Source organism: Ambystoma mexicanum, chromosome 6p (genome assembly GCF_040938575.1).
Source record: "Ambystoma mexicanum isolate Mex_15411 chromosome 6p, UKY_AmexF1_1, whole genome shotgun sequence".
Classification (NCBI taxonomy): Eukaryota; Metazoa; Chordata; class Amphibia; order Caudata; family Ambystomatidae; genus Ambystoma; species Ambystoma mexicanum.
Window position 1 is genome coordinate 1,487,324,346 of NC_090935.1, and position 22,845 is coordinate 1,487,347,190.

At 43.1% G+C, this 22,845-nt stretch overlaps 1 protein-coding gene across 3 annotated transcripts in view; it reads left to right on the forward strand.

Moving 5' to 3' along the window:
* The window catches only part of LOC138510563 (uncharacterized), a 1,136,503-nt gene that overhangs the window by 732,148 nt on the left and 381,510 nt on the right, over positions 1-22,845 (forward strand). For all 3 annotated transcript variants that reach the window (XM_069626321.1, XM_069626322.1, XM_069626323.1), the window contains one exon: positions 20,492-20,542. In XM_069626321.1, the coding sequence (XP_069482422.1) occupies positions 20,492-20,542 (51 nt within the window). The remainder of the gene's footprint in view (positions 1-20,491; positions 20,543-22,845) is intronic.

Consider the following 22,845-nt stretch of genomic DNA (forward strand, 5'->3'; position numbering starts at 1 on the left):
TTGAGAGTTGTACTCAAGAACACAACTATTTTGTTTCAGAGTCTAGCCCAAGTAGTGAGCCTTCTAGCATCATTGCTACAAGCTATATGTCTGGGCATCTGCATTACAGGGAACTTCAGATGTTGAAAACCAAACACCTGCAGGGAGGTTTGAAGTACCATCAACTAGTGCATATAGAAGACGAAGGAAGAACAGAATTGGAGTGGTGGTTGCACAACATGGAAGCATGGAACGGTTAAGCTATCTTCGGGGATGTGCCAGAATGAGTGATAAGAGTCAGACGTGAGCAGGTCCGGTTGGGAAGCAAGATGTGGTTGGCTAGTGGCAGGCACAAATGGTTGCAAGAAGAACTGATCCGCCACATTAACTGTCCAGGATTATTAGCAGGATCCCTCACAGTGAAAACGTTAGTGAGAAAAAAGGCAAATTGTATCATTTTCAGGATGGACAACCACAGTGATGAGGTACATCAACCGACTAGGAGGGTCAAGGTCCAAAATGCTGGTAGAGTTGGCAAAAGATTTCTGGCACTATTTCCTAGACAGAGAGATATTGATTGCAGTAGAGTAGCTCCCAGGAGAACAGAATGTGGTAGCAGACTGGAATTGCCATTACCTTCAAGATTCCAGAGATTGGATGTTACACAGAAATGTATTTGCGACATTACAAAGGTTAAGATGCCCTCTAAATATAAATCTTTTCACATCCAGGTTGAACTCTCAGACTTGCATATACTTTAGCTGGAGGTTAAACCCAGGAGCACTTGGTTTGGATGCATTCCTACAGAGATGGGACTGAACAGTGCATTATGCTTTCCCTTCGTTCATAATGTTAGCCAGGACATTAGCAAAGATCTGCAGGGAGAAGGCAGAGTGGTGATAGTGATGCCATCCTGGAAATCGCTGGAGTGGTTTCCAGTTCTGATGGAACTTTCTTTGGACTTTCCACAGATGATTCTGCATCACCAAGACTGGCTGACAGACCTTTCAGTGCAATTTAACCCACTAGTAGCAACAGAGAGCCTCCTGTTGTTGGCCTGTAGGGTTTCGGGCAGAGATGGAGCATGCCGAGAATCTTGGGGCAAGCTGCTAAGTTTATCAAAGAATCATGGGCCCCCTTTACACACAGGAGCTATAGCGCTGCATGGCAGTGTTGGGAGGCCAGGTTTGAGCAGCAGGGTTTTCATCCCATTTCTGCCTGTGTTCAATTTCTTAGCAGCCCTCTCCAAAGAGGGTAGAATCTTCCAGAGTCTAGGACTATACAGATCAGACATGTCAGTATGTCATAACTGATTTGACGGCTTAATAGTGGGTGACCATCCAGCGGTTACATGTCTACTCTGAGGGGTGAAACTTTATAAACCAGCGAGGCTAAAGTATGCATTCATGTGGGAAGTCAATACAGTACTAGACCTTTTTGTGACATGGCCACGGAACGAAAATCTTGTCGTACAGCAGTTGTCAGTTAAACTAGCGATGTTACTTTGCATCATGTTATGTAGTAGAGTATCAGATGTGAAAGCATTGAAGGTAGATAGCAAGGTTTTTTTTTACCAAAAGGAGTAGCAGTTAGCATTGTAAAGCGTACTGAATGTAACTTGGCAGTCATAACTTACCCATATTTCTCACAGAATGCCAAGCTACGCAGGGGGAGGGAAGAATTATGTTTATGGTGTAGGATGCACCCTCAAGAGGTGGAGGGCGATAGTAGTCATAGATTTTAGGTCCACTTACCCGATAGGGAGGAAGTGGGTGGTGGCACATCTGCGTTAGAGCAGAGGGTTGTCTGGTAAGGGGCGGTTCTTGTTAGATGAGAGTTGTGCATAGTACAGGCAATTGGCACAGTTGCGTAATTTTTCATTGTTGAAGTTGTGAAGAGGAGGAGAAGAGGCATATGCATCAGTGTTTTGTTGAAATAGTAGTAGTTTGTTGTGATAAAGTGAAGTTATTATGTTCTATGTTCACTGTGGCTGTGGAAAAGGTCAGACCCAAACTAATATGTAAATATTGGAAAAGCTGTATAGAAGGTGCATGGGGCGCGGTGGAACAGAGGGAGGAGCTACCAAACCCTAGGCACATTAACTTAGAGCATAATTGTTAAGGTGGCAGGCCTGTGGAGAGGGCCATTTGTATCTTGACTGAAATTAACAAGACAGGCTGGCTGAGAGGGTCATTTAGTGTAAGTGGTGTGAAAGGGTGAGGCCTGAGGAGAAGGCCAGTGTGAACAAAATAGAGTGAACGAGTAAGACGGTAAGTATAAGAAGTGAGTGAGTGTGATTGAGGAAGGGTAAGAGTGTTTTGAGATGTAAGTGAGAGGGGTTAAGAATAAAAGGGCAAAGGCAGAGTACTCTAAAAAAAAATGGGCTCAAAGGGTGCCGTAATGTCATTCGGTTATATGTATGCACCCCTCAATCATATGTGTGAAAGTTGCCCCAATATTGCTATAAAATATTAACTCATCACTTCCAATGGGTGAATGATACAGTGGGGGAGTGTTATCAGGAATGGCCCTTGAGAAAAAACTTTTCAAAACAATATCATTGACAGTATGTACTCATATCTGTCAGCTACTTATAAAGGTGCAATGCTTAAAAAAGACAGGATTTTAGATCTCTGGAAACGTTATGAAGAAATTAAAGCGGAGTAAAAGAAGGGGGAAGGGGAAGAGGAGAAGGCTAGTGCTCCACCCCCTCTGTATGCATTATATCCATTATTAAAGCCTTCTGCAGGATGCACCAATCCTATGTGGGCATCTCCAGACAAGGGAAAGAAAAAAAGAACGAGGCAGAGTCAGAACTCTGTGCAGAGGATAAGAAGGAAAAAGGGAATACAGAATATTTAGCAGACATTAAGAGAGCACACAACAGCAACTGTACTCAATGTTTAAAGAAGCGGAACAGGTAATGGAGAGGGAGATAGAGAAAAAAGAAAAGGAACATAAAAAGGGTGAGGACCAGCAGGGATGGACAGCAGGACGTATAAAATTCAAATAGATTAATGAGAACGGGACACAGAAGAGGAAGAGCCAGACACGACAGAAGGAGATAATACAGCATCACACTGGAAGGACAGTAGCGACAATGACAGTTGGCACAATAAATTAATTCCTAGCGAGCTAACAAGTAAAGATAGAGGAAGGATAAGAAAATAAGGGGAAGAAGAGGAAGAAGAGGCACTAATAAGTGACTGAGGAAATATGCTTTGAAGCAGGAAAGCGAGGATGGCACTGGCATAAAGACCGCAATGAGGGGTTAAGCCAAGAGCGCAAACTCACTTGCCCTTTCTACAGAAGGCAAAAGGGGAAGTACATTACGTACCCTGGAAGACAAGGGACGGGCATAATTTGGTCTACAGTTTACCGTTATTGACGGCCGGGGCCAGCAAATGGATATATGATTTTGAGAAAGAGACAGCAGGGATCTCACTGGCCGTAGAGAACATAAAGGGCTTATTGGCAGCCCTAGTAGGGGAACGAAGTGACAAAATTTGTCAGCAAGCATGGTATGCAGGGGTAAAATTAAGTATGAACATACATGATGGAGCACTCTTTAACAATTACTGAGCACACGTGTGGAAAACTCTGAGAGAGCTGTATCCAGATACATCAGATATGGGGTCGGAAGCGGCCTCAGTGCGAAACCTGTTGGAGAGAGAGAGAGAGAGGTGTGGCTTGACACGCTCACACACGTACGTGGGTCCTTTCCTCAGAGTCTCCAACTCGGGATCGGAACTCGACTGAGGAGTCGAGCGGAGACGGAGCAGAGACGAGAGTCGAGCGTGCGAGTGAGCAGGAAGCCTCGCGGTTGGAGGTTAAGGCGAGCAAGGCTAACATAGCAGCCCGAAGGTGAGAAGCAGGTTCAGAGCCAGGAAGAATGGAAGTACACGGAAGCTAGCCGCGCCACGTTCAACCGCGGAATTTCTTTCCCTGCTGTAATACAGCGCAGCACGGCGCGGCGGCTCCCTGTGGCTTCCTGTGGCTCCCTGCAGTAAGGGTTCCTTGCAGCCTATGACCTCAGTACGTGGCTAGTTGCTGCGGTACTGGGTGATAGGCACCCCCTGTGAAAGGAGCCCCCCCCTGAAAGAGGTGGTCACTGCTTGGATAGGTGATTACAGTGACCACTTTTAGAGCGAGCCTGTGAAGGCCGTACCGGGGAGAATAATTATATCAATCTCTGGCTAACTCAGTACAATCCATTGTCTTTGAAGTGTGCTGGTGTTGACACTGAGAAGAAGGGGAACCTGTGAGTTTGTCCCGGAGACTGCAGGCTGTGGCCTTTGATCCGGGCTTGTAAGCTCCCCGGGTCACTATACTGGTGTGGGGGTTGCCAGAAAAGGGGGGAAATTCAATCTAGTTACCTCACCAGTGCAGATTAAGAGGTAAATCATTCCCGCCTATTAGCAGCAGCCCTTATTACCTCACTTGCCTGGATTGACCTGCACTTACTGGATATAAATTCTTGAAGTGAATTGAGCCATAACGTAGACATGCAGCAGGGAAGAAGAGCACCCCATTCAATCTATAATCTATGTAAAAATAAGTCTCAACCCATAAAGGAACCCAAGGAATTCCATAAGAAAGGGGGCAAACCCAAAAAGAACGCCAAATATGCTCTTCCGGTGGCGCAAGGGGCCATAACTGAGTTATTTCCTGTGAATCCTCCCCCGGCCACGAATTCCACTGTAATTGAGGAAACAGCCGTACCGATAGATAGTGGCGGCATTTCTTTAAACACCTCCAATAATTCCCTCTTAGACCTCTGTCTAACGATACAGAGAGGGATGCGAGCACAAACTCCCCACAGGTCATCCAGTGGCATAATGCCTTTAAAAGAAAACAGCATGAATAGTGTCCCGGGGGAGCATACTGGTGGGGGAATCAGCGGTCGTTTATCTGCTTCGCCTAATCTGGTAATGGCGTTGATGGAGGATGAACCGGATAATGAGATGGAAGATAATATCGAATCACATCCAAGCTCATTACAGATAACTGAGCTACAATCATCGGTGGCTCCTCTCCAATTTGCCCTTAAAATACTCCTACAAATGTCGGGGCGTATCTTGGCCAATACTAATTCCATCACTTTGGCATTAGGGCAAAAGGATCTCCTCCGAGAAGAGGCAGAAATGAATCTATCTGATGCATTACAGACAGTTGAGGAGATTGATGAGCTGGATGATGTGGCGGAGGGGGGCGAAGTACAATATGTACTCAACAGCGACAGCATAATTGAGGAAATCCCTGTGGAGGCTGATGATCAAGAGCATGAGCAAAGCCCTCGGTGCCCTCCTACACGGAAACAACGAAGATTAGCAAAAAAGGCACTTAAAAATAAGTCAGCTGCAAAAGGTGCCCAACCACTTATAACAGTACCCAAACCGGCACCATAGGCCCTCTCAAAAAAGGCCAGGAAAAGACTGGTGAGAACAGCTCAAAGGGCGGCAATGGCAAAAGGCCCTTTAACAGACTGGCTGATACCCGAAGAGAAGTCAAGGGGAATGGACCTAAATGAAGTTTCAGTTATGTCCTCTGAGCCTGATCTGGAAACTAGTATGCATATGCAGCCGGAGCATCTCCCTGAAATACAGGCGGTGGAAGAACCTGCCGAGCCCTTATCTTTGGACCAGAAGAAGGCAGTGAAGGACATAAATACGAATCGTATCTGTTTCATTAAGAATCTGTATCCTAGTGGCAAAAATCCCTGGTTAGCACGCTCGGAGATATTAGCAAGATTATATCACATACCTCAACTTCGTGTCTTAAAATCTGAGGATTTTCTATTCATTAAACCCCTGTCGGGCCCTAACCCTAATGTCTCTGCCTTACATTGCATTTTTCCAACTACGGCGCAACTCATCAGAAAATATAAACAAGATCTGAGTGCAGTGGACATTGACATTGATGTGGACCCGCTGGAGAAGGTACCCTCGGCCGATCCAGAGGACGCTATAACAACAGCTCCTGCGGCTAATGTGCTTAAATCTGGGGGAGGGGACAATCCTGCTCTAGTCGAAATACAGCAAGTCCTGAAGTCACTTCTAGAATCCATTCCGCAACTGTTACAGAACCATTGATGTTTGTCTTTACTTTCTTGGAACTGCAGAGGCTTCTCCCATCTCTTGAGGTCGGAGGGCTCTGTAGACTTACTGTCCCAACATAGTTGTATATGTCTGCACGAGACATGGTCTCTTGACCCTTTACTGTTAGATGGTTTTGTTATACATCAAGCGTTTGCTAAACGGGGCAGTAAGGGTCGTCCATATGGTGGTTTACTTTCTGGAGTAATGAACACGTTTATGTCCTGAAAGATTCAATGTAAATCTGAGGAGCTGCTGTTGGCAGTAGAGGTCGAATACCACAACGAAAATGGCTCGGGAAGGTTTCTTTTAATTAATCTGTATAATCCCCCAGGAGAACTGTTTCGGGACTCATTACAAGAGGCAATACAAGACCTATTGTCTTCTTGGCTGTTAAGAACGGGCAATGCCGCTGTGGTGGTTATGGGGGATTTTAACTGCCATATGACGGACGAGACACTTATATCCTCCAACCCTGATCTTAATGCAAGGTGCTGGATGTCCCATGGAAAGAGGGAGGTTGAAGGATCAGGCTGGCTGCAATTGTTTGGAGCCTGGGATATGGCTATGATTAATGGCCGTACTTTGGGAGATCGGCCGGGGAGACAACACTTGGGCGAGTGGATCATCAATTAGCACATTAGATTATATATTCATGTGCCCCGAGATGCAGATTAGAGTAAGCGATATGACAGTTAAGCCTAATGTATGGAGCGACCATGCGTCGCTACAGTGTACACTCAGCATTCCTATTCCAACTTCCTCACCTGCTAACATGGGTAACATTCAAGCCAACTGCGCAGGATCTACAATAGTGTGGTCTGAGAGGAACACAAGATTGGCCACTGAAGCTCTTGAACCTATTTTAGTTTGGGGCTTCTGTGACTTCAAACTTATGACGGTAAATGAAATCGAAGACTGGATATCTGTATTCTCAGGTCAGCATGCCACGGCCAACAAGGGACATATGCTAAAAATTGTGGGTGCTATACTCCCCTTTAACAGGGAAATCAGGGACGCCAAGAGAGGGCTACGAACGGCGATCCGAGGCCTGAAACATATGAACTTATCTGGAGCTCTATACCGCGAAAAATTAAGAAATATCAAAAACTGTTATAAAGCGGATATCAAGAACATTAAGATAACAGAGAAAAACACCAGATATTAGCAGCTGATACAAACGATCTGCGCTAGAAATTCTCGTAGCATTTGGTCACTACTAAACGAGAATAGAGAGAAGGTTAAAGGCCCCTTAATCAACCCAATAAGCGAGGAGACATGGGTAAAATTCCTACTAAGCCGAAATTCAGGGAGAGTGGAAACCACGAGTAGAGTTTCGGAGAAGGCTCCTACCCATCTGCCTTTCGATGTCTCAGTAGAGGCAATACTGAATAAAATCGCTGCCCTTAAGTCCTCTAGAGCCCCTGGCCCTAATGGGCTAGCTAACGTAGTGATTAAGAACTATCCCCTTTTTTAGGCCGACCTGTTCTCTCTACTATTTAATAAGATTCTAGTGCAGGGGATAATTCCCCGGTCCTGGCAGACAGCTATTCTCATTCCTGTATTTAAAAAAGGCAGCCGTTCTGACCCTAATAATTACAGGCTTCTATCCATGCTTGATATTTCAGGTAAACTTTTTGCCTCACTATTGCTTAGTGAGATGCAGAAATGGGTAGAAAATGCCAAAATACTCAGCAGATTCCAATGCAGCTTTAGACAGGACTTTTCCACCTCACATAACCTCTTGGTTATGGAAATACTCCGTACACGGGCGCTTAGTAAGGGGCAGCCCCCACTGTACGCCCTCTACATCGACTTTAAGGCCGCATTTGACTCCATCCCTCGTGAGAGGCTATGGACTAAGCTAGCGAAATTGGGATGTCCATCAGGTATATTATATTACCTTAGATTACTCCATCAAAATACTACGGCGTGCTTGAGATTAGATCAGGATGGAAACATGACCAGAAATGTGATCCAAGATAGGGGGGTAAAGCAGGGCTGCGTCACTGCACCCCTTATTTATAGTCTATATGTGTACGACATTCCTGCAGTATTAGCTGAGGTTGATAATTGCCCTCCTAAAATTGGTGAAGCATCGTGTGTCGTATTAGCATACGCGGATGATCTGGTTGTCTTTCACAATACCATAGGTGGTTTGAGGCGTTCCGCTTCTGCCCTATGGGACTATGCCAGAACAAATGGATTGACCATCAATCTGGACAAAACAAAGGTCCTTAGATTCACGAGAAGAAGAGTATCGCGAGTGAACCTGATAGTACATGAAAATCTCATACCCTATGCTCCATCCTATCGCTATCTAGGAGTTGAAATTGAGCCTCTTGGCAATTATTTACTCTGTAAACAGGGTTGCATTACTAGGGCGATGCAAGTTATAGCATTAATTTCCTCCTTTACAAACAAGCAGGGTGGCTTTACCCTCTGAGGAACGCGCCACCTTTACATTCAAGTGTTTGCCCCCATGGTCATATATGGCCTGGAGTCACTGCACACATTATACTTAGCGTGGCTGCAAGTGCTGGAGGGCAAGTTCTGGTGACGGATATTGGGGCTACCCCCGGGGGTCCCTATGGCCCTGATCAGACTTGAATTGGGTCTTCCCTCTCTGAAGGCAATGGTATTGAGGAAAAGAGCAGGGTTTCACCTTAAGATGATAGGTGGCTCCATTAACCCCTTATTAACTGTGATTCATCAGGAGGTGACCAAAAAATATACTACTTCGCCCCTACATAAAGATATGACCAAATTTCTCATAGATATTGGATGGACACATAGAGGGGCTACCGTCACCAAGGAAACCTTAAATGCACTAGGAAAAAAAGTGGACCTCTGGGATTGGCATGAGAACTTTGCATACATAGGTAGCCTTAAGACACATCATTTTGTGAAATATAGATTATACAATTTCATGAAACCGCAAGCCTATCTATACCTATGCCCCTCTAGAAGACTTAGACGCTTCATCATTCTGTTTCGATTGGAGCAATTGCCTACTTTGTATATCAGAGGAGCATGGGGTAATATCCCGGCCGCTGAGCGTATATGCCGTCTTTGTAAATCCTCAGAATGTCCGGAGACAGCCAGACATCTTCTTACGGAATGCAAGACTTTGAAGAATACAATCTTACGCTATTTGGGTGAATTCGTGCACGATCCTACAACTATATGCTAAATGTCATTCTGGCTATATTGCACTAACACCTGCAATATGCACTTATTCATTGCATTATATAACGTCTGGCAACAGGTCGAACTTAGCCTGGCCCGTGGACTGTAACTATTCCAAATATTGGGGATATAAAGGAATACATTAAGTACTTTTTATGAGATAGAAATTGATTATGGTCTAAAAATACTCACTCCAATGACATCCGAGATGCAAGTTGGTCTATGTAATACATTTATATATGAACTCCTGTAAATAGCATAAGGAAAGTTGTTTAACTGCCCTTTTTAGTTGATTTTATATTGTTATTAATTCATGTTTCTGCATATTTATGATTTGAGTATAATGTTTGTAATTTGTAATATGTGTAAAGTTTGAATTTATTTTCAATCTATACCACATTAAAGAATTATTAATTATTGATATGGGGTCAATACTAGCATGTAAAATGAAGCCAGATGATTATTTTATTATTATTATTATTATTATTATTATTATTATTATTATTATTATTATTATTATTATTATTATGAGGCCCAGCAGAATATATATGATCAATACAAGAAATGAGGGTACAAGAGAATAAACAGTCATGGGATGATACAATACTGTTATTCTATCACATTCTAGTGAGGGGACTCCCCTCGGATGTGCAGGTTTCCCTAGAAATAATAGTAGGGATAGAAGCTGTTAGGGAGAATTCTCACCCAAATGCTAAATTCCCTCTACCTTACAGCCCTCCAGCTCTTTTGCTGTATTTTGGGACTTTGAACTTTTCATTTTCAATGTGTTGTACTCTTGTCTTCTTTGGATATGGAGTTTTTAGACAAACTACATAGGCATCATCTTTTACTTGTGTGTCACAGCACCTTTAGTGCAGTAGCACAGGGGTGTCTTTCAGAATCCCCAAGGTTTAAATACCTTCTCTGGGACTGACTACCATCTCCCAGAGCATGTGAAGTTAAATTGACTTTACTAGCCCTTTTAAATTCATAGACCCAGCACAGACTATCTTCCTATAGCGTGCTGGAGGGGTTGCCTAGCATCCCCTTTGTCTAAACACTCATGTAACAGTTAAATGTTACCCTTTCCTCTTGAAATGGCTGGTGGCAGTGGTTTTAGAACAAACTACCATGATTTTTCCCGACCACGAACACCGGTAGCCAAAAATCGGGTCAGCCATGTTTTTCAATATGGCGCCCAAGACCCCTCTGTATAAACAGACTCCGGTCATCTTTTTTCGCCATTTCATTTAGGAAAGGTCCTTCTTGTGTTTAAGGTTTGGTCCCTTTGTCCGATGCCCTTTGACGGGCTTCAGTGCTGAAGCCCTCCTCTGGTACCTGAGTGTCTGGGGTGGACAGGATGTGAGGGAGGTTCCCGAAACTCCATGTGCTTAGTCTCCTAGGAGACCTGAATGCACTCTAGAGTGGCTGACTGTCCAGCAAGGGCAGCCACCCTGCTGGGTGAGTGACAGCTCGGCTGGAATGAATGGGATAAAACTGTTTAAAAGCAGGTCTCTGGGACTTGGAAGACAGAGTCGACCACTGGAATGAAAGAACGGAAGACGAGCTGAAGGAAGACGACTGCTGCAACTCCTGGACCGTTGGTTTGCCGAGTGAATCCCTGCCCCAGATCCAAATTGCCTGAAACTCCATCGACAGAGAAGCTCCTTCAAGAACGACTTCTTCCCTTGAGCTGGTGGGAACAACCAACTCTTAAGCCACCTGGTCACCGTCTCCATACTGGTCGAATTTTCATCAGAGTGCTATTGAAAACGGGATAGCCAGTGAGAAGGATACCAGTTTATGGACTTTAAGGCACTCAAACTTAAACTGATGCTTAGCCAAGCTTGTGGCCTCTTCCCTGGGCAGTGCAGGAACCTCCTGACGTCCTCCTTCTTGTCCCCATGACTGAAGCTTAGGAACAGTTAGATCTGCAGGAACTGCCAGGAACAACTGCCTCAGCTACAGCTTTTCTTCATCAATAAGGTACTGTGCAAACGTGGTGTGGAAATCCTTTCTGCCGCAGTGAAAGTTTGTGAAACTTTCCCAACTTTGGAGTCCTGTTTGCTCCTAAACCGACATATGACTCTTTTTCTGGCAAACTACTTCATCGAACATTGGAAAAGACTTAACCGTTTACTTCCAGAACTGTGCTATCCTATCCAAGACTCTGAACCATTGACTTTGGCCTAGGCCTATTGAATTGAATTTATTTCCAGTTGTAGTGAACTGAAACTATTTGCCCTGCCTATGAAAGTAATTGTGCTTAATTCTTTTAACCTTTGTCTTTCTACCCCTTTTAAATGTTACTGACGTGCCATTTTGCTCCCACTTCACGGGAGCCTAACTTGTGCAGAAACGTATTGGTTGTGTTTTGTAGTGTATTAAGATTGTGATATTGAGCTGCTTCTTACTAGTGGAATGTTTTCCAACTGACTGTGTAAATAAATGTATATTCTTTTACCAAGAAACCTTGAATAGTGTTTGTTTGAACTACTGTAATTGCAAGTCCTTTGTGTAACTTCTTGTACTGCTCACATTACTCTTGTGATAAGTCTGGCTTCTCAGCCACTGCTACCACATAACTGTGTAGTAAATGCTTGTACCAAAGGTGAGATTGTGCTTACACTTGTAGTCTTAATTGTGTGTAGTGTTCCCAAAGGGTACTGCATATAATTCTGCCTAACAGAAGGAAGGGGATGGCCTGAGATATAGGCAGCAATTGTACAATGCCGTAAAAGAAAACAGGAAAAAGACGAGGAGATAGCAGACAATGCAGTTAAAGCTGAAAACAAACTAGTGTAAAATAAACTGGCCAATATAAGCATGGAAGGGGCAGTGCTTATGAGACCAGTTAGTCTTCTACCCGCCCACAAGGGGGCTTCCAGTAGAAGTGGTTACAAAGCAACGAGGATACACACAAGCACCATATAATAAACAATAGGCGGTACAACAGATGCAACAGCAGCCCTTATTTACAAATACACAACAGCCTGGATTTGCATATGTAGGAAGAGTAAATCAGTACATTGGACAATATCAGACAGGAAGAGGATAACATCCAAGTTGAAGGGGATTCGGATATAGGGATATGGAACTCCAGATTGGAGGTCAGTGTTTTGGATGCAGCAGCTTTGGTTACTTTGCAAGAACATGTCCACTCATTCTGCAAACAGGGCAGCAAGAAGGAGTGCAGCAGCCATATATGCAGACACACATACAACCTCAGCAGATGCAAATGGTGGCACAGCAACAAATGTAATTTCAACCCCCACAGACACAGATGTGTTAAGCAAGGTTTTTCAACTGTCATTTGTATTCAGAGAACGGTGCTTGTCAACAGTCACACTAGGCACACACACACTGCTATACCTATAAGAGGTAGTAGTGAGAACACACACAATCATATTGGTTGCTACAGATGATGATAACATGGAGTGCTGATCAATATTGTGCATCGATCTCACACTGACGCTGACAGGAGTAACAGACATAGAGTTGTTCGATACAAAAGACGAAGATGATGGAGAGGTAGTGTTTGTGTTGAGCATAGCCTGTCCAGTACAGATAAAGGAAAGAGCGGTGCCCCCGATGACACAGTTGATGAAAAAGGAGACAAAATGTGTGCAGGAAGATTTTGAAAGAGTTCCAAAGGCAATATGGACCAAAGGACCTGATGATGTAGGAATATTGAAGGGGGTGGGAACAGTTCACATTAATATAAATGAAGCTGCCAGGAGTGAAGCAATACCCCCTTTCACGAGAAGCAGATCAGGGTATATATGCAACACTGCATGCCTTATGGCAGCAAGGTATCATACAGGAGTCTACATCAGCATGCAATACGGCGATATATCCAATTAAAAGATCAAAAGGCAGGGCTCAGAGATTCATACAGGATCCCCGCCCTTTTAACCACATCATCAAAGCAGAAATTCAAGTACTTCCAAATCCAGCAACAGTTTTTTACAGTATTCCAGCAGAGGCACGCTACTTCACAGTAGAGGATTTGAAGAATGCTTTCTTCTCCATTGCGCTGTATCCAGACTCCAGGTATCTCACTGCCTTTACGTATCGAAGGACAAGATTTGAACATACAAGAATACCCCAAGGGTACTGCGAGGGGCCCAATATATTTAACAGAGTAATATACATGGATTTGAGCAATTTACACATAGCAAGTACAGTGATACAATACATGGATGACCTTTTAGTGTGTAGCACACCACAAGACGAGTGCAGAAAGTACTCAGTGACACTAATGACATTGCTGGCTGACAGGCTGACAGGGGGTACAAAGTGGACAGAGAAAAATTGCCAAACAAAAGTGGTTTAATTAGGACAGATTGTATCAGCAGAGGGGATAAAAATAACACATAAATGGTTGAAGCAATACATAAAACACCAAAACCGAAGACAGTGAAAGAGATGCAACAGTTTTTGGGTCTGTGCAATTACTGCAGAGCATTGGTCTTTGATTACTCCACATTCACCAGGCCAGTCCTCCAGGCACTCAAAGAAGCTCAGAAAAACAAAAGCAACATGAACTGGACAGCTGAGATCAATGAGAATTTTGACAAGCTCAAAATGGAACTTGCACATGTACCACTATTGGCCACGCCCAATTACAAAGACAAGTTTCATTTGTTGTCTCACTCAGACAGTAAAGTAATGACAGCCGTATTAACATAAACAAAGGGACAGGGACATAAGCATCTGGCATATTACAGTGGGTCACTAGACCCAGTGATACAGGAACACTTCCCTTGTGAACAGGCACTTGCTGTCGCTACATCTGCAATAGAAAAAGGATCAGCAATAATAATGGGATGCCCAGTAATTTTGTAGATAGAAAATGCATTGTTTGCAGTAGTAGAAGGGTCAAAACCAACACTGACAACTCAGAGAGCATCAGGCTACGACATAATATTGACAAACCCTGCAATAGAAATTGTAAGATGCAGGACGGTAAATCCAGTAGAATTCATTGCAGAGCCCATTGAGGAAGGTGATTATATACACAATTGTGTGGCATGAATGGACAGGAATGAAGGGAACTACCTGGTCAAAGAGAAAGTAATTGAAGGAGGGGATATGATCTTTTTTTTGGGGAACTCAAGTATCGACCCATATTCAGGACAAAGGCGTTCTGGATCAGCAGTAGTGAGACACAAACATGGAATATACGAGGAAGGGGAGTTGATAGTGTATTCACAGACATGATTGCCTGCACAATACTCTACACAAGTAGCAAAATGAGTGGCATTCATTGAGGCACTAAACATATCAGAGGGGCATGCACGTAATATATTTTCAGACTCTGCATACATAACATCCAATGTACATTCAGGAGTAGCAAGGTGGGAAAGGAGAAGGTTCAAGAGAAGTGATGCCACATTAGTGCAGCATGCAGCACTTTTGAGTAAATCATTGGAAGTACTGTTGCTCCCAGTAGAATTGGCAATAATAAAGTGCAATGACCATAAAGGTGGGCAAGATTCTATTTCATTGGGCAACGAAAGACCACTCAGAGCAGCAAAAGAAGCAGCATATTTGCCAGAAGGGACATATGTGCTTTTCCCTGGTAAGACCACTTATGGCATTGATTAGAGCAACAAAAAAAGAATTGCACTGCAAGAGAGCTTCATCAATAATTCAGATAATAGAGTTACAGGGAGAATCACCAAATGATGAAAAAGAATTGTGGAACAAAAGAGGGTGCTCTCTGTCTCCAACGGATATAATTTGGTTGCATGACAGCACAGGAAAGTGGTGATGCCAAAAATGTTGTTGACTGTGGCACTGGAGCAGCTTCACTACCCTGCCCACGTATCAAAATAGCATGTGGCTGTGTGGATAAGTGAGGACTGGTTTGTGCCAAATTTATACAAAAATGTGTCTACATTTGTGAATAATTGTATGGTTTGTCAAAAGTTTCGGCCAGTCATACCTTGAAAGTGGTACATGGAACATTACCGCGACCGGAAGGGCCCTTATGGAACTTGCATATCGACTATGTTGTTGTAACTCTTATAGATACATGCTTACTATGGTGTGCCTGTTTTCACATTGGCTTGGGGCTGGTCCCTGTGCCCATAATGACGCCCGCTCAGCAGCAACATTTTTGGTGAGGGATGTGTTCCCCAGATGGGGGATCCCAGATGAAATTTGCTCTGACAATGGTCAGCATTTTGCAAATGATTTGATTAAGGAAATAACTGCCCTTTTCGGGATTCGGCACAAATTGTGCACTGTCTACCGACCGCAAGCAAACGGTTTGGCTGGGAAAATTAATGGCTTATTAAAACAGCGCTGGGCTAAGCTAACACAAATGATTGGTAAGTATTGGTTGCATTGCTTACCTCTTGCTCGCTTTGCTTTGCACAATTCGCCTGGAGGAGATCATCATCTCACTCCACATGAAATTGTCACTTGTCGGAAAATGCATGCGCCTATATCTCTGGCACATACAATTTCTGGTGCTAATTCTTCTTCTAACATATTGGGGGAGGAATTTAATTTGTACCTCAAAGAACTTACAAAATCACTCCCCTATATGTCTCAAGATACAAATCCAAGAACGCGGAAAGAGCAAAATGTTGGCGAGCAGGCAAGAGACTTTCCGCAAGCAGCACTTCTTTATCCGGGTGATATAGTGTTTATAAAGGACTATGTCAGAAAGTGGAAAGAGGAGCGCTTCACAGGTCATCACACAGTGAGCTGCGCAACATCAACTGCTGTTAAAATCAACACCACCGAGGATGGGTTCACATCACTGACGTGCGCAGGGACAAGAGCACCGGCTCCCACAGGGAAGAAGAGCAGAATGCAATGTGATGGGAAGTATTAGTCAGCTTTCATTAACTTTTTTCTCATCAATAAGATTTTACAGAAGACCAACAAGGGAAGGAGGGAGTATTTTTCAAGTCAATATGAATAGATAGCAAAAATGTTCTGTTTGCTGGAGTATAATGATATTAATATGCATTAGTACAGGATTCATATTATTGTTATGTTTTCTTTTTAAAGAAAAAAGTGTTATATGTTCAAATAATAGCGTAAATTGAAGTAAAAGAAATGTACTAGATAAGGGAGAGTTCCATCATCACACAGAAAAAGGGCAAATTATATCATCTGGAAATGTCTGGTACGATGAAATGTTGCATTTGCGAAGAGAGAGGGTGAATGGCACATGCTATGTCTACTCACTCATCCCACATGTAATAGGAGCACACAACTTTTGCCTGCCTGAGGCTGTATCCTATGAGGAAGCAGGATGCCTAATGCGCCTATCACTCTGTAAATCTAGGGGTCTATTCAAGGAGCAAGTGTTTCTGTGACAGTGGCTGGATGAAGTGGAAGAGGTGTACATAGATAATTATGTGTAACTAAACAAGATAGCTCAAAAAAGTAAAACCAAAAGGATGATAGTTGAATATATAACAGAAGGCCCTAAAAGGGGGCAGCAAATAATTAGTGAACACAAACGGCTACAGTCTGTCAATAAGGAGAGACATAGCATTCCCTGTTGTCACACATGACCATTAATGAGGATAAAAGGGGCAGTGTGGTATGGCGGCCAATGGGAGGTGGAATAATGTAATGTCATGCTGAAGGTTTGGTGGGATTTGAACAAAATGTGGTATCTACAGTAAATGACAATTGTAAGGCAATTTGGGTGAATATGTGCATGCATTAACTTGGATCAGTGAAACTCATTAGATATTTTTATTTTTATTTTAAATGTTATGTTTGATTTGTCAAACTTTTCATTTTTCCCTTTTTTGAGTCTTCATACAAAAAGGTTTTGAAACTGTGTTTCAATTCGGCTTTTCTTTTACAATTCTTTATCGATCTCAATCCAGAAGTTGATCACTGTGATGATCAGCCACTGATGGTTTCCTTGGAGCAATGTTGCCCATCTCTCCTCTGCTGTCATTTGTTGCTCTGAGATTTTAAATAAAATCTATAAATAGCTCTCGTTTATTTTTTAGTTCCGGGCACAACATGATTAGATGAAATAAAGATTCTTTCCCCATTGGATCTTTACAGTATCGACAGACAGGAGAAATATTTTTGGCTCGGTCTATTAAAGCCAAGTATTCGCGTGTGGGTAAGATGTTCAGCCGAAAGCGCAAGAATAAATCACAAATTTTCACACTTGGGAATTGGACGAGATAAGAAGGCAATTGATTGAGTGCTCTTGCCTCCATGTGGCTGGTTAAATGGCGTTTATAAGTTGTTTGTTCTTCGATCGTTCTTATCCAATCATTCTTCTGAATTTTTTGTTTTGCATATTGAGGTCTATTTCTTAACATTTCCTCTGTGATTTCTTCTTCTTGCATTTTTTGCTTAATTTCACTTTTCCACTTTATTAGAGCTGCAACTTGGAATGCTTGTTTTTTTTCTTTAAGAATTTCCAATGATGGTATATTTTCCTCTGAAATGATTTTTCTGTGGAGGTCCATTTGTTTCCATAGCACTATGGACTGAATAGATTGCAAGGCAAGTTCATATCTGATTCTGGCTATCGGAAATGATTTTGGCAAGGGTTTTTCTCCAGAAAATAGCTTCGTATTTGGACCATTTCAAACTCATTAACCATTTGACATAGAGAGCGTTCCCTTTGTGTTTCAGGTCGAGTGGATCCATCCATTTGGGGACGAACACTGGCTATGTCAAGGTGATGAAAGTGCGGCACAGGGGACAGCAGTGATTATGGACCTGTGGTGGGCATGAGAATCGAACGTCTATGCCCAGCTTCCACCTGATTGGAGTGGGGTTTGTGTGATTGTTACACTGCACAGCCCTGCCCTAGTGGTGTCTCGAAACAGCAGTGCCATGAAATTTGCCCTCAAGGGGAAAATGGTGCAGCAAACCACGGAACAAACATTACTAAGCGCAAAGAGAAGAAGTAACAATTATTGGTCTGAAAAATTGGGTCGCTATCCTTGATGAATCCTGACTGTTTTCCAAGCAGTCACTTTTTTCACTTCATTACTGCTTCCGGGTGTGCAAGCTGCGACCAATGCCAAATGGCTTCAACTGACATGATACAAGTTACTGCAACTGGCCAATTCAACAGCAAAGGGCCTAAATGCAGTGAAGGAAGAGTTGAGAGCACTACTTTTAGTGGCTCTCCAAAATAGATACATACTCAACCTTCTTACTGCCATAGAAGGACGAGTGTGCACCATGTTTGGGAGCAGTTGCTGCACATTAGTGCCCGATAAGCTTCAAATGGAACATTGAAAGCATCTATCAGTGAAATACAGACACTCCATTCAAAGATGACAAATGAAGTTAGTGGGGTGCAGCCGAATAACTGGCTGGACAGCATTTTCACATGGATGCCCACCTGGCTTTCTGGAGTATTTAGAGTGACAGTCCCGGCGTTCGTCCTCATGCTCGTCACCTTTTGCATTGGCAAAACTATTTTGAGACTCTATACTAACAAATGGAGAGGAAAATGTATGTTGCCCCTGAATGTTGGTGGGGAAAATGACAGAAATAAGCCCCTTAACACACTAACAAAGGGTGACAAAAATGATGAAGTTGATTAGGTTACTATAAAACCTGAAGACATAGAATAGTATGGAAAGTATTGGGTTTCATGTGATAAGGACGTTCCCATTGATAGATGGAAAATTGGGAAATTGGAAGGATGATGGAGGGGACATGAATAGACTAAAAAAGTGTGGATAACTGAAAAGAAAGTAGCAGTGTGGGGGCTGATTGGACAAGAAGAGGTAGTTATTGATGGATTAATAAAAGGGGAAATAATGTGGTAAAAATGCAAGTTCAGCATGGTAAAAAGGAGCAAACTTACTAGCTGTCGGACTAGCCCAATAAAAGGGGAGGGGCTTCATTGATAACCACACTGTTATTTGCACTAAGCTGGAGAATGCCCTTGATAATTGTGTTTTAAGCTAATAACATATAGGCAATAAAGTTGAGTCACAGGTAAATATACAAAGTTTAACGTTAGACCGAGGCACTATGAACAGGCATTAAAGCATGATTTTTTGAAACATGTTCACTGGCAGCACTGTGCTAATTGCAAGTTCCCAGGATCGTACGGTAGGAAGCAAACAGCCTTTGTTACTTTTGAGGTTAGGAAGCAGAAATTATGAGTCCCGTGGAAAAACAGTGAATGTCCAACCATTTTATAATTTGGCATATTAGTTTACGAAGCTGGTCTACTGATGGTTTCAAAATGCCCATGGGGGTTTCAAATTGCCCCTTAGTACATCTTAGCCTGGGAAGAAGTTTGAAGAGTGCCTAAGATGCAAAATCAAAATGGTAACTTGTTTGTTTTTCAAGGCTCTGGCAGAGTCATGATCGAAAGTGTTCCCATGAGAAGCAGATGGTGATGTCTGGCGGCAGAAGAAAAAAGATCGGCTGGTCATCTCAAATGTTTCAAGGAATTGGCATTATGATGTGGGAATTGTGGGTTGGACTGTGTGACGGCACAAGGCTGGACAAGGGGGGGTCTAGTAAGTTTTGCGTTACCCAATCATTTTAAGATAATGTATGTCCCTCTTTGGGGGAAATGACACAATCTCGCCAATCAGCCTCCCTTGGAGGAATGTCATAATGTTGCAATGTGTTTTAATGCTAATTAGTTAATGAGATTATAAAAGCTTTTGTTTGTGTGGCGTACTTTTGATAGCGCTTTTCAAACAGTTCTGTTCCGCATTCTGTTTGAAGATTGCTTTCCCAGCTGTGCCCAGAATAAATTGTGTTACTTCTTGCCTGGTGTACATTCCGTTTTAGACTACTTTTGTAATTTTTACTAGTGAGTTTGGAGGCAACCCGCAGTACACAACTAAAAAGGAAAGTGTGTATTGTGGGAAAAATATGAACATTCACAAGTAACTTGAAATGTTAATTTAATGACCATGGAGTGAATAATAATGTACTTTAAAAAATGTCTTTCATTGTTGTGTGTTAGTCTGGGGAATTTAACTGAGCAACCCCCTTTCTGCCTATGCGCAATTGAAGACATTTGTTCTGTGTTGCTGAAGTCATAATGTTTGGAACAAGAATTTTACCAGAAAATTTAAACTGCATGGTAAACATTTTGATGGGTTGAGAGGGGGTCCATAAAGTCGGAAATTTGCTAATTTGTAGTAGCAATGCAATGTATTTTAAGTACAATTCACCCAGTGAATGAGGATGCCAGGTGTTGCTTTGATTCATATGTAACTACCTATTTTCTCTTATAGGGTTTGCCAATTCGACCAATGAGGGGACTTCCGTTTCAAGATGTCGCACCTGTAAGAACTGTTTAAAATCTCTATTAGATTACTATTCTATTTGTTTATTATCGTTAATATTATTATTCAATATAATACAGGTGTATCATTATTATACAACCTTTCGTATCATAATTATCATCATTATTTTTATTGAATTGTGACAGAGGAACTGCTCTACATTTTCAATAACTATACAATATTCTAAGAATTAAATCGTTTTGCACACAGAAGTAATCATACAGTATAGTACATATTGTTTATTTACCGGGCGAATTAGCCACTGTATCCATACATCTCAATGCTATTTTGGCAACAGTGTATCTTTTTTTTTCATAACAACATTTTATTGGGTTTTTATAAACAATCATTACAATGAGTACAAGGACAGCAGATCAACAATCACAGAGCATAGAAAAATGACATTGACTCTAGGTGGGGGCAGTGAGGGGGGGTTGGGGTAGGAGGGTCATATTGATGGAATGAGTGATCAGGTCCGTGGGCCGGGGACAAAGGATGGGGATCAGTGGGGAGGGTTGATTTGGAGCCATCTGGTTAGTGGAGGCCTCCTGGTGAGAGCCGGGAATTTGGCAGGGTAGTCCATGAATGGGTCCCAGATGCTTAGTCAGATCGGATCGCCGTGATTTTCTCGGCGACTGCTATGTCCCAGCATTTCGCCCACCAGAGTGCCACTGAGGGACCTTCCTTATCTTTCCACACCCGGGCCATTGCGATTTTCGCTGCTAAGAGTAGGTGTGAGCATAGTCGGGAGGTAAGGCCTGAGAGTGGGAAAGCGCCATTGCCAGTGTCTCCCAGTAAGATGATTCCAGGGTCCCAGGGGATAGAGAGGCCAGAGATGTCCTTGATATGTTTGATTACCTCTCTCCAATACAGTTCAGCCTTCGGGCATGTCCATACCATGTGGAATAGTGAGCCTGGTGTCGCGCAACCGCGCCAGCATGTTCCGGGGATGTTCGGGTTGGCTTTGTTGATTTGTGCGGGGGTTATATAGTACCTGTAGCAGAGTTTGTAGCCCCCTTCCCTATTTGTGCTACATTGCGAGCTTTTATGCAGCCTAGTCCAGATTTTCCCCCAGTTTTCAATATCGATTTCTTTGCCCAGGTCCTTCTCCCATTCACAATGTATCTTTAATACTGATGGTAGATGGTGATTCAAGTAGCTGTTAATGATTTCAGGAGGTGGTCCTTGCCTTTCAATGGGGGAAGAAGCACTCGCTCCTTAATGTGCTGGCCCTAGCCACAAATGCATAGCAAGAGGGAGTAGAGTGTGACCTTAGCACAGGCATTAAGACACCCATCACTCTGTAGCAGTGGTGGCTGAAGTGCCCCTGAGCCCCTGTAATGGACTGGGGATCCGGGTTTGAAACTGATTTGAGCATCATCAACTGTGTGGCCCCTAAATCAATTGGGTCCCAGGATCCAATCTACCCCACCTTTGTTTCTTTTAATGTGTTCAGTAAATAGAAAATCGTACACTTGTATTATTGATTTAAAGCTTTTCGTTTAATGTAGCTCATCCTTTTACTTTATTTATTGTTTTCATTGATCCCTGTTTTTTGGCATATATTGTAATTAGTAGGTTTATTTTTTCCATTTTTTATGACATACAGACTCATGTAGACACAGTTATTTTTCTTACATTGGTACCGCACTGCATGCTACACATAGGGCTTCATTATACGGATGGCGGTAAGGGATTACCGGCACCGGTAAGGGCACCGGCGCTGGTAATCCCTTACCGCCCTACTACGAGGTCCCTTTGCTGGTCCCTACCTTAACGGCTGGTAACGGGACCCGCAAAGGGACCTTGGAGGCAATTACGGTACCGCAATTTGCGGTACCGTAATTACTGCCTTCCCCATTTCCATTGAGCCCTATGGGGGCTCAAATGGGAATGGGGAAGGGCCAATGGTGAATGGGGAATTACTGCCCCGCCAACCTTGGAATGGGGCGGTAATTCCGCCATTGACCATGGCGGGATCGGTAAATTACCGGCGGCAACCATGGCGCTAATTGCGCCATGGTTACCGCCTTCTGTGTAATGAGGCCCATAGTCACCAAAACAAAGCGTCTCGCATCGGGAATATCGTATGTCGACTGATTTTTCGAATATCAGTAAAAAGTAATGTATACCAACAGTAGTACCTGGAATCTGGGTTATAATACCCGCACAGTTTTTCCAGTGCTCTATGGTACAGTACAAACTCCGCATCCCCTCGCTCTCAAAACATTCAGCACCATTCTTTGACATTATTATTAAATTATAGCGCGGGTGAGGAGGCAAAACACACTTTTTGTCTATTG